General features: G+C 41.2%; 1 gene segment (V, D, J or C); it reads right to left on the minus strand.

Moving 5' to 3' along the window:
• Positions 1-683: 683 nt before the first annotated feature.
• Positions 684-10,508, minus strand: LOC139601520 (T cell receptor alpha chain constant-like). The segment is given in 5 exon segments: positions 684-1,603; positions 2,048-2,157; positions 4,832-4,879; positions 6,165-6,428; positions 10,450-10,508. Coding segments are annotated over 4 exon segments (369 nt in total).
• Positions 10,509-13,088: the final 2,580 nt, after the last annotated feature.

A 13,088-nucleotide genomic window follows, 5' to 3' on the forward strand; every position in this document is an offset into this window, starting at 1 on the left:
GTCCAGCCGTGTCAGACTCTCTGGTCAGTCACAAGATTTTATTATCATTCCATTCTTTTCCTTGCAAGCCTTCTGATGAAATCCTTTCTTCTATTCTTTTAGTATAGTTTTAGTATATCATTTTATTTTAATATAAAATATATATCATAAAATAATAAATCAGCCTTCTGAAACATGGAGTCAAGATTCTTATCTCTTCCCTCGTTCTGGGACCCCTGCAAACACCACCACACCCTGAGTGTGGCCAAGCCATGATTTTGTTGTCTCCACCCCAAAGCATCTTCAATTGGTCTCATGTGGTTGTTTTTAATTAATGGCCAATCCCAGTCCAGCTGTCTCAGACTCTCTGGTCAGTCACAAGATTTCATCATCATTCCATTCCATTCCATTCCATTCCATTCCATTCCATTCCATTCCATTCCATCCCAGCCTTCTGATGAAATCCTTTCTCCTGTTCTTTCAGTGTGACCCTGAGTGGGACCAAGCCATGATTTTGTTGTCTCCAACCAGCCCAGCCTCCCCTTGGGGCAGAGGGGCTCCCCCTTCTCTCTCCCCACAGCACAGATGTCCTACCTAAGGACTTTATTCACTTTATTCCCACCCTCCATGCTGGATCCAATCCCTTCCCTCCCGCCCCAAAAAAAGCTCAGCTGGAAGGGTGAAGCAATGCCTCAAACAACAAATAAAAAAGACAAACAAGTTTCTCATTTTTTATAAGAATTGTTTGATAACAGCCTCAAGAAATGCCAAGACATCCGATGGGTGCCAGGACAGTTCATGGATTAGCAGCATGCAGATGCCACAGGCAAGCACAGTTCCAAGGTGGGCACACATGGACAGGGAAATATTTCAGTACATTTTTATGCAATTGTTACAAAAAGAGCTTGGGAAACCTCAGGTTGTTAGAAGTAAACAAAAAGAACAAAAGTGGTTTGTATTTTTACTAAACACAAAGCATCTTAAACTGGTTTAAAATAAGATGTTATGGTCAGATAGACTTTAAAAAATAATTAATTTTTTTTTTTTTTTTTCCGTGACATTGAAGTCCCAATTTCACTGAATTTGAGACTTCTGGGAAACTTGCAGCTCATCCTTTAGGGAAAAAATGGGATATTTTGCTCTGATCTAGCAAAGGGTGGCAGGACAGTGCATCCTGAGTCAGCCTCCCTTTGCTTTTCAAAGGGTTTCTTTTGCACCTGGAAAGGTTTCTGGGGGTGCACCCTAAAGCTACCAAAATAGGAAAATTTCCCATTCAGGTGATATTTAGCTTGCAGTTTTTAACACACAGCACTGCTCCAGGCAGAAGTTGCCATTTTAATGGCAATGTAAAATTATAGCAAAGTGTGCTTCATGCAAAGGAGGCACTTGATGGTGAATGACCCAGACATCTAGAGGGCAGAACGCTGGAAATGTTTCATTTTGAGCACTTTTATAGCAATGCAAATGAAGCAATTTAGAACCAGATGGCTGGTGTGATGTGTAAGAGCAGCAGGGGGGTGTCCCTTGCACAAGGAATTTCCCTGGGCTCCCTCTTGCTCACGATGCTCTCTCAAAGCTGATGGGTTTGGCACTTCAGGACTGCCCCAGCTGGTTCCCCTCAGTCCTGTAACAAAAACAAAGGTTTGTTAAATCATTATTTAGGTGACAGCTGCACAACTGCAGAGCTGAAGTGTCCAGGCAAGAGTAAAACAGACGCTGGGAAAAGCTGATATATTAGAATTTATATTAAAGTCAATAATCATTGAGCTGTCCCAGCTGGAGGCAGGTGAGGGGAGAAATCTGATGGGTGAATGCAGGCAAGGGAAGGGATGGATGCACCAACAGAAGGGAGAAATGTCTTGAAAGGGAAAATATTTTCTTATGGACCAGGAACAGAACTTGAAGGGGTGGTGAGAATGGTGTGGCCAAAGGAAGGGAGGAATTTTACTGCTGGCAGACAAAAGAAGTCTGGATAGCCTGCAAAAATAGCTGTTCCAGAGGGAAGGAGCATTCACAGCTGAAGAGCCAATCCAGATGTTTTCTGACCTCCCCCTCCAAGCATCCTCACCTTTTTTTTCTTCCACACAAGCACGGTCATCAGCACGTTAAAAATTATTGCCTTCATTAAAACGACTTTGAGGCCCAGCTGTGACAGAGACATGGTGTTCAAGTGCTCATCTGGAAAAAAAAACCCAGAAAATGAGAGTTGAAAGAGCACTGAGACATCCTCATGTCCCACATTTTAAGTCCTTTTGAGAGGACTTAAAAGCTCTTTTTAACCAAGTTGTTCCATTGTGTCATGGAGTCAGCTGGTAGGGCAGGAAATGAGAGAGGGAGGAGGACTCAGAAACTTTAATTTCTTCCATTCAATAACCACTTAATTATCCAATAAGCCACTCTGGTTTTAAATACTGTGCACTGTGAACCCAGGATGCTGGGGAGCTCTCCTTCCCCCTGCTAAATTTTCTTGAAGATGGGCAGGGGGAAAACAATTCAGATTTTAATCATACAACACAATCTTATTTGAATTTTATATTAATCTGAAGTTACAAAACCATTAGTATTTGAAAATAATATAAATCTATATTATATATTATAGAAAAATATATATTGTATAAATATATACATGATATAATATATAAATATACAATTATATAATATTTAAAGATATTATTTATATAATAATATAAAAGAAATAGATTCTATTTCTTTTATATATTTATTTTAAATATATATTTATATATATTCTTCATTAGAAACTCTATTTTATATATTCTCCATTAGAAACCCTTTCTTTTATATATTCTCCATTAGAAACCCTTTCTTTTATATATTCTCCATTAGAAACCCTTTCTTTTATATATTCTCCATTAGAAACCCATTCTTTTATATATTCTTCATTGGAAACCCTTTCTTTTATATATTCTCCATTAGAAACCCATTCTTTTATATCTTCTTTATTAGAAACCCATTCTTTTATACATTTTCATTAGAAACCCATTCTTTTGTACATTTTTCATTAGAAACCCATTCTTTTGTACATTTTTCATTAGAAATCCATTCTTTTACACACCATTCTGATACAGGTGGCCCTGATTGGTCATTTAATCAACACCCTTGGCTAATTAAGACGACAGCCTTTGGAAAACATCTTACGAGAAATCAACTGTTCCAAACACCAGCTGCGAGATTGTTTCAATTCTTTCTCTCAGCCTTCTCAAAACTCCCCAGAACAATTCCTGGGAAAGTTTATCTGTTTTTTCTCTCTCTGGGACTGAACTGTGAGCATCCCCAGAGCCCTCAGCACCCCTGAGCACAGAAACCGCCTGTGAGCTGCTGTTCCACGAGGTGTTTGTGCACCCAAAATCACCCAGCTCCTCTGACAGCTGAAATGCAGCGGTGCTGACTCATAGCAGAACCTGGAACTGCTCTGGGGTGGGCAGCAGAATGATGTTTTTCTCAAGATTTTAAACCTTTAGCAGCAGCAGCAGCTCTGTGGTGAGTCAGAGCAAAAGCATGACTACACTGCATAAAATTATCAGCTTGGATCAGCAAGGCTGCACGAACACCACAACTTTCAGCCTTGATGTTTAAAATCTGTAGGGGCCCTTTTGGGGAAATTTTCTGTCGTTTTGCTGCTTCAGAAAGAATTCTGCAAGCAGGGAAAACCAGCAAAAACTTGGGAAGATGAGAGAGAGAAGTCTGGTCAGAGAGAGAGTAAGCCAGATAAGCTTATATTATATTATATTATATTATATTATATTATATTATATTATATTATATATCATATTATATAATATCATATATCATATTGTATTATATATACATATATTAAAACATATTATATTATATTATATTATATTTATTATATTACATTATATTATATATATTTTTTATATATATATAAAATGTATATAATATATTATATTATGTATATAATAATTTCCCATGAATTGGCCTGGGAAGCTTTAGGGAGCTGGGGAAAAGCAGTGATAGTCAGATATGAAACAATCTGCAGGTGGTGATTTTTAACAATCTGTTTTGCTGTTTTCCTCATAAGGTTGTTTACAAATGGGTGTCTTGTTAACTAGCCAATCATGTGAAATGTATTTATTGGTTTCTCTGGGTCTGGATTGAAGGCACTTGAGATGGTATTTAATGTTCAAACTCAGGTGTTTATTATTTCTTATCAGTAAAACAGTCTCACCACTGTGAGCTCGGCAGCTTTTCATTAGCAAAGCACTAAATGGCCAACAATCTCTTGGTACAAGATCTTTTAAGACTAAACTATCCAATTAAGAACTGACACCTGGATTGTTTTCCTTTTTAACCCAATAACTGATCCCAATGTGGATTTTTCCGCCCAATTACAAAATGCCACCCAAGCCCATGGAGAAGGAGGAAGAAGCAGCATGAAGAAGAAACCCAGGACAACACCCTGTGCCCTCCATCTTCCTTCCATCCACTACACACTAAAAATCCTAAAAACCTCAATATCTCACCAAGTGATGCACCCACACTGCTCTCTATAATCTATTCCACACTTTTGTGGATTCCAGTCCATGCTGATGTTCAGGAAACTTTCTCCATGCATGAGGGTCAGAGTCAGTGCTCCCCTGGGGCAGCCCAGAGCAGACACAGAAATATTCCCTGGATGCCCCGGCTTTCCACACTGTTGATTAATGACCAATCAGTTCCACCTGTAGCTAACTAAGGTATAAAAGGGGAGAGGAGAAAATAAATGGGATTTTGCCTTTTGATACAACTCTGTGTCATCTCTGACTCAATGGTGACAGAAAGACATTTACTTTAGTCAGGGCAAACTTTTCTCCTAAAATGCTGTGTTACATACCTGTCCTGAAGTGGAGGGACAGCCCTGTGACACAGACAGCACTGGCACCTGCAGAGAGGGACAATAAATTTGATTAATAACAAAAATGTACTTCTTCAGAGGTCTATGGTGATAGCTCTGCTTAGAAGGACTAAATTAGGATTTCTGGCCAACAAACCCTCCCATAAACACTCTTTTCTCTTTTTTTTTTTCAGGGCAAGCATAAAACATGATCTAATTAAACTTCAATGTCCCTTTGGACAAAGGGATTTCAAGCTTTCTGTCCCCCCACAGTGTGTTCTGCCATGACTGTACCAGTCTGCTGATCCTTAATCCTGTTTCCACCAAGGAGGAAGAAGAAACAATAAAAAAAGGAGAGACAATAAACAAAGGAGAGACAATAATCAAAACCATCAAAAAAGCTTTTTCTGTTCACGAGAGAGGGGGAAATGTGGGGAATGGATTTGTAGGGAATTCTCCAAGCCTGGCAGAAGGCTCACACAGTGGGAATCTGTGTGCAAACCTGGAGGTGAGAAATGCTGACTTGGAAATGCCATGGGACAGGACAGACATTGCTGAGAGAGAAATGGAACTAGAAACAAGTTTCAAAGGATGATTTTATAAATAAGATTAGATACTTTGGAGAAATAGAACTATGAAAAATGCATTGTAGTAGGACCCACAAGGGGTAATTTTAGATGATTGGATTTAAGGCATTTACAGCATGGTGTGGCAAAAACCTGATTCCCCAAGAAATGCTTATCATGTTTCCCTTTTCCAGGCTGAAAAATCCCAATTCAGCCTTGAGAGATTAAGTAATACTTAAATTTCTTGGGAGAAGGAACTATTGCTTGCCAGAGGCTTACAGTGCGGGAAATGAATTTATAGAAAATTCTCCAAACAAGTTTCAAAAGGTGGCCTTACAAAAAAGACTGGATACTTTACAGAAATAGAACTATGAAAGATATATTGTAGTAGGAACCACGAGGGGTAATTTGAGATTATTTGCTTTAAGGCATTTAAGCAAATAATCTAAAATTACCCTTTGTGGGTCTTACTACAAAGAGTGTGGTGTGGCAAAAGCTGATAGGCCAAGAAACACTTATAATGTACTATAATTAGGAAATAATTAGCTTCTGATTGTCATAATGTGAATTATAACATCTGTATTGTCTCACCCTTCACATGAGACTGAAAATAGAATAAAAGCTTTTAAAACACCTCTCAGTTGCCCCATCTCTGGGTCAGAAAATGGATTAATCTGGCAAGGAAAGAGGCAAGAAAGCAACATTCCCCTGTCCTGTGGGAGCACAGAGCAGCTCAACCCTGCTGACAGCCCCAGAAATGCCCTCACCACTCTCAGGGTCCTCTCCCTCCAGCTCTCCAAAGCCCTCGTGGCTGGCAGCACAGTGCAGCTGATCCCTCGTGGCCCAGTAGGTGCACAGGTAGCTGGACTCCTCACTGTCCCCATCAGTGGCCACCCCCACCACTGCAGATGTCTGCTGCTCAGCTGAGCTCAGAGTGAGCTTCTCAGGGGAGTAATCTGTGATGAGGCACATTTCCAGACCCTGGGCATCTTTGGAGGTCAGCCTGTAGACCGAGGGAGATGGAGTCACTTCTGCAAAGAGGAGAAAAGAAGATTTAGGTCAGATTACACATCCATAGTTCCTACAATCTTACATACAGCCACTTGGAAATGCAGGATTTCTCCATTATTCCAGTGGGAAGCTGCCTGATCATTGGGATTTGGTGCCAGGACACCTTTAGAGAGCCAAAACATCTACAGCAGATGATGCAGAAGCTGCCTCTGTGTGACCGTGTTCACAGGGGTCTGAGGATGAGATGAGGATCTGACTCCATGTTTCAGAAGGCTTGATTTATTATTTTATGATATATATTATATTAAAACTATACTAAAAGAATAGAAGAAAGGATTTCATCAGAAGGCTGGCTAAGAATAGAAAAAGAAAGAATGAATAACAGAGGCTTGTGTCTGGGACAGAGAGTCCGAGCCAGCTGGGCTGTGACTGACCATTAATTAGAAACAACCACATGAGCCCAATCCCAGATGCACCTGTTGCATTCCACAGCAGCAGATAACCATTGGTTACATTTTGTTCCTGAGGCCTCTCAGCTTCTCAGGAGGAAAAATCCTAAGGAAAGGATTTTCCATAAAAGATGTCTGTGACACTTCTATTGTGTGGGGGACACAGAGGCCACAGAGGCCAAACAGAATCCCTGGAACACCTGAAAAGGCTCATGGACATCCACACCTGGATGTCCATACCCAACCCAGCCATTCCTCTTGGGGACAACTCACTGGATTCTGTCACCATGGTGTGTGTGACAGTGGAGAGAGCCCCTGAGCTGGAGATTCTCCATAATTCCAGTGGGAAGCTGCCTGATCACTGGGATCTCGTGCCAGGACACCTTTAGAGAGCCAAAGCATCTACAGCAGATGATGCAGAAGCTGCTTCTGTTGTGTGGGAGACACAGAGAGGCCAGGCAGAATTCCTGGAGCATCTGAAAAGGCCAGGAATGATTTAGGGATGATTTTAGTCCATGATTTAGACTGTCACCAGGCCAGGACTAAATCATGGCCTAAAATCATCCCAGCCTGATGTCTGCTGGGAACTCCCTCACCTCCCCTGCTCCCAGTTGGTTTTTAGAAATTTTTTGACGGTTTGTTAGGGAGAGGAAGGCAGGAGCTTGTAAAAAGTCTGATGATAAATCCCTGTATAAAACACAGATGAGCCAGGGCAGGTCACTGCCATGGGGTACATGGAAATGAAAGAGAAGAGGACGAATTTGTCAGCCTGCTCTCTTTCTCTCTCATCACCAGTACTGTGCTTTCTGAAGAGATAAATATCTACCTCACTCCGAATTAGGGTGTTTTTCTCCTTTTCAATCTGTGCAATGCTTTGATCTTGAACACACAAAACAATAAAGTCTTGTTTTTCACAGGAAGCTTCAGCACTTTTGCAAAATATTAGTTTCCTGTTCTTACTCAGAGTGGTGGCTGCCTCTGCTCTGGTGCTGCAGTTCAGTTCCTGTAAGTTCCTTGGTTTGTTTGCCCACTGCTATGAAGGTTTGAGATAATTTTGGTAAAAAAACATCTACTTTAACCACAGCCCTGTGACCTGTTATTCTGGCTTGATGAACTGGTGCCTGTGCTGGAGATGCTGTTTATTTATCACCTCTATTTATCACCTCTCTTTAGAGGAAAGTGAGAAGTAAATAATGATGCTCTGAGCTTTCCATGCTGCCCAATTTCATCTTTACTGAAGGATAAAGATGGATAAAGGATAAGGATAAATTCTTCCAGGTGGAAGAGCAGGCTGTGGAAATGACAAAGGTTCTCAGGAGGTTCCTGAGCAGCCACTTGAAGTCTTTTTGTTTTGAAATTGTCACACAGCTGGGTTAATCCATCTCAGAGAGTGGATTAGATAGGCAGAATTGCTCCTTCTGACCCCCAAAATATTTTCTTAACATTGTTGAAAGGAAGAGAAGGGACATCATAGCAATGTCCTCCTGAGGTTTAGAGGTGGGCAATGCCCTTGACAGCTGCCATTCCCCAGATCTTGGTGTGTATTAACAAACTTGAAAATTAGTAAAAAAATCAGGGTAAATGTACCTGGCAAAACCAGAAGCCTCGTCCCAGATCCAAATGTGAATTTGTAATTACCCCCAGAGTTACACAATAGCAAAGGCCTCTACAATATCCAGAACATCATTAAATGGAGCATTCAACAATTAAATGCTCCACCAAAAATCCTGTTTATCTCTGTGAACGCACAGATCCATCTACCTGGGACTTTTCCACCTCCTGACTTTCTTTTCCTGTGGTATTTTGCATTTTGCTCTCCCAAACACACTCTCCTTAATATTCCCCTCAATCATATTTGTCCCACTGTTTCCAGAAAGCCACCTGCACCACAACTTCTATTCTCCATCTTACTCCTCATTTATTTATTCTGCCAGTCAGATTCCTCTCTCAAAAATTAATTTATTTACCAGAAAAAATTAAAATTTATTTATTTACAAAATTTAGTTTATTTATTTAAATTTATTTATTTGTTTTACTGCACAGATCCCCTAGGGACTGATGGTGCAGTGAAACCTCCATCATCCCATTCTCTTGGATTTGCCATCTGAATTAGTCCAGAGTGATTCCAATAAAGCTGCCATTTAAGTTTTTGAGTAAAAAGCTCTTTTTGGTGAGCAATTTCTTTGAGCAATTTCGTTGCTCATTCTGCCACTGAATGCTGAGGTTTCAGGATATGTTAGGAATGTTCCTCCAGTGGGACTCTGGAGCAGCTGGACACAGATATGGTAAATAATGGTAAATCTATGGTAAATTTACCACAAAAAAATCTGGAGACACCTACATGAACTCAGAGCTCTGATTTATGGCTCCTTTAGCTTGCTGATGGCTCCATATAAACTTGAGATTCCCATTTCTCTCAGATGTTTTTGAAGATGGTCAGGAGGGTCATTTAAAATAAAATTATTTTCCTCACAGGTTCCAGAAGGAATTCTTTCCCTATGTTGTTGTTTTTTAACTTTCAGAATAAAATCATGCCATGAGATGATTTTAGAATCACTGCCATTTAAAAAAAAAATGGAAACATTACTTTTCAGGTGTAAATTCACTCAATTTAGATATTAAACAATCCTAAATATACTGTAAAGAAATTTGGAAAATTTGGTACATTTACAACAAATATCAATATCTTGGCAAGTGTGACTTTCCTTTTACAAAGGGTTTCAAACAAGAGAAGAGGTGTAGGATTTTGGGGGAATTTTTTTTTTGTCATACATTTGTGGCAGCCACAGTCAAAGCACATTTTTCTATCCATCCTTTTTTCTACAGAAAAAATAAATGAGGTAAGGGTCACTTTTCCATCCTTCCACTAAAGCCATTCAGTAATTAACTTTGCTTCTTGCCCTATTTCCCCTCGATCCAAATATTTCTCCCACCCTCAGTTTTAAGGCTGGTCCTGCTGCTCTCCACCAGTTCCACTCACTTCTAATGTGCTCCAAGCTTCATTTGGATGTTGCAGGACAAGGTAAATCAACACAAGTTGGCTGTGACATCAACCTGGTGTCACTCCTGAGCTCCCTACCTCGTGATTATAGAATTATATTCTCTTTATATTCTGTTTATAAACAGAAACCCACCTCCACAGTTACAGCTCAAGGATCTCCACAGCACTGACCCAATATGTGCATTTTTTATGTCCAAATATATTATGCACCTGGTTATTTCCAAATATTTCTATCCACATACAAGAAAAGTCCTTTTTACCTCCTAAAGCATTATGAAAGCAGTTTCACCCCTCTGCAGTTTGCTGGTCTGTGCTGGCTCTCACCTTTTCAATTCTCCTCTGCTTGAGTAGCCCAGTTCCTGTTGAAAAATTTCCAAGACAAATCCTCTTGCACATCTAAAACCTCTGCCATGTTCATTCTCAGGAACAGAGAGAGGAGAATACCCTTGCAGCCATGGAAATCACTTGCTCTGAATCCCATCTGAAAATTCATTGTCCTGTTGCTAAAATATTGTGGGTCAGCAAAATAATTTGTGAACTGAAAGAAGAACTACTGAATTTTACATGAATTCTACCTGGATTCAGACATACCTGGAGAAACCACCAGTTTGGTTCCAGCTCCAAAGGTAACCTTGCCATAATTCCCAGAATTACACTGTGACACAGCCCTTTGCAAAATGGTGCCCTGGGATGGGTGCGTGCTGGGTGAAGGCTGGAGAAGATGGCAAGGTTTTGTTGGAAGCAGCTCACAGAATGACAGAATAAATTAGGTTGGAAAAGATCTTGGAGATCATCAAGTCCAACCTGTGACCCAACATCTCCTCACGGACTAAACCCTGGCACTGAGTGCCCATCCAGGCTTTGTTAAAGCCTCCAGGGATGGTGACACCACCCTCTGAAACCAGCTTCACCCCTCTGCATTTTGCTGCGCTGTGATGGTTTTCACCATTTCTCTTCTCCTCTGCTTGAGGAGATTGATGTAGCAGGCCAGTTCCTGATGAATTCCCAAGACAAATCCTCTTGCACATGTAAAACCTCTGCCATGTTCATTCTCAGGAGCAGAGAGGGGAAAATATCCTTGCAGCCATGGAAATCATTTAACACCATCTGAAAATTCATTGTCCTGTTGCTAAAATATTATGGGGCTGGAAAATAGGCAAAATAATTTGTGAGCTGAAAGAAGAACTTATTCTACCTGAATGCTACATGAATTCTATGTAGATTCTATCTGGATTCAGACATACCTGGAGAAACCACCAGTTTGGTTCCAGCTCCAAAGGTAAACTTGCCATAACTCCCAGAATTACACTGTGACACAGCCCTTTGCAAAATGGTGCCCTGGGATGGGTGCGTGCTGGGTGAAGGCTGGAGAACATGGCAAGGTTTTGTTGGAAGCAGCTCACAGAATGACAGAATAAATTAGGTTGGAGAAGACCTTGGAGATCATCAAGTCCAACCTGTGACCCAACATCTCCTCATGGAATAACCCTGGCACTGAGTGCCCATCCAGGCTTTGTTAAACTCTCCAGGGATGGTGACACCACCTCTGAAACCAGCTTCACCCCTCTGCATTTTGCTGGGCTGTGCTGGCTCTCACCATTTCTCTTCTCCTCTGCTTGAGGAGATTGATGTAGCAGCCCAATTCCTGTTGAATTCCCAAGACAAATCCTCTTGCACATGTAAAACCTCTGCCATGTTCATACTCAGGAACAGGGAGGGGAGAATATCCTTGCAGCCATGGAAATCATTTAACACCAACTGAAAATTCATTGTCCTGTTGCTAAAACATTGTGGGTTGGCAAAATAGGCAAAATAATTTGTCAGCTGAAATAAGAACTCCTACCTGAATTCTACACGAACTCTACCTGGATTCAGACATACCTGCAGAAACCACCAGTTTGGTTCCAGCTCCAAAGGTAAACTTGCCGTAACCATCAGAATTACACTGTGACACAGCCCTTTGCAAAATGGTGCCCTGGGATGGGTGTGTGCTGGGTGAAGGCTGGAGAACATGGCAAGGTTTTGTTGGAAGCAGCTCACAGAATGACAGAATAAATTAGGTTGGAAAAGACCTTTGAGATCATCAAGTCCAACCTATGAGCCAACATCTCCTCATGGACTAAACCCTGGCATTGAGTGCTCATCCAGGCTTTGTTAAACCCTCCAGGGATGGTGACACCACCTCTGAAACCAGCTTCACCCCTCTGCATTTTGCTGGTCTGTGCTGGTTTTCACCATTTCACTTCTCCTCTGCTTGAGGAGCCCAGTTCCTGTTGAAAAATTCCCAAGACAAATCCTCTTGCACATGTAAAACCTCTGCCATGTTCATTCTCAGGAGCAGAGAGGGGAGAATATCCTTGCTGCCATGGAAATCACTTGCTCTGAATACCATCTGAAAATTCATTGTCCTGTTGCTAAAATATTGTGGGGTGGTAAAATAGGCAAAATAACTCATGAGCTGAAAGAAGAACGTCTACCTGAATTCTACCTGGATTCAGACATACCTGGAGAAACCACCAGTTTGGTTCCAGCTCCAAAGGTAAGCTTGTTGTAATTCCCAGGATTACACTGTGACACAGCCCTTTGCAAAATGGTGCCCTGGGGTGGGTGTGTGCTGGGTGAAGGCTGGAGAACATGGCAAGGTTTTGTTGGAAGCAGCTCACAGAATGACAGAATAAATTAGGTTGGAAAAGATCTTGGAGATCATCACCTCCATTTTGCTGGTCTGTGCTGGCTCTCACCATTTCTCTTCTCCTCTGCTTGAGGAGATTGATGTAGGAGCCCAATTCCTGTTGACAAATTCCCAAGACAATTCCTCTTGCACATGTAAAACCTCTGTCATGTTCATTCTCAGGAACAGGGAGGGGAGAATATCCTTGCAGCCATGGAAATCATTTAACACCATCTGAAAATTCATTGTCCTGTTGCTAAAACATTGTGGGGTGGCAAAATAGGCAAAATAATTTGCCAGCTGAAAGAAGAACTTATTCTACCTGAATTCTACATGAATTCTACCTGAATTCTACCTGGATTCAGACATACCTGGAGAAACCACCAGTTTGGTTCCAGCTCCAAAGGTAAACTTGCCATAATTCCTAGAATTACACTGTGACACAGCCCTTTGCAAAATGGTGCCCTGGGATGGGTGCGTGCTGGGTGAAGGCTGGAGAACATGGCAAGGTTTTGTTGGAAGCCGCTCACAGAATGACAGAATAAATGAGGTTGGAAAA

Source organism: Agelaius tricolor, unplaced genomic scaffold (assembly GCF_023055355.1).
Source record: "Agelaius tricolor isolate 1412-34295 unplaced genomic scaffold, bAgeTri1.0.p SCAF_31, whole genome shotgun sequence".
Taxonomy (NCBI): Eukaryota; Metazoa; Chordata; class Aves; order Passeriformes; family Icteridae; genus Agelaius; species Agelaius tricolor.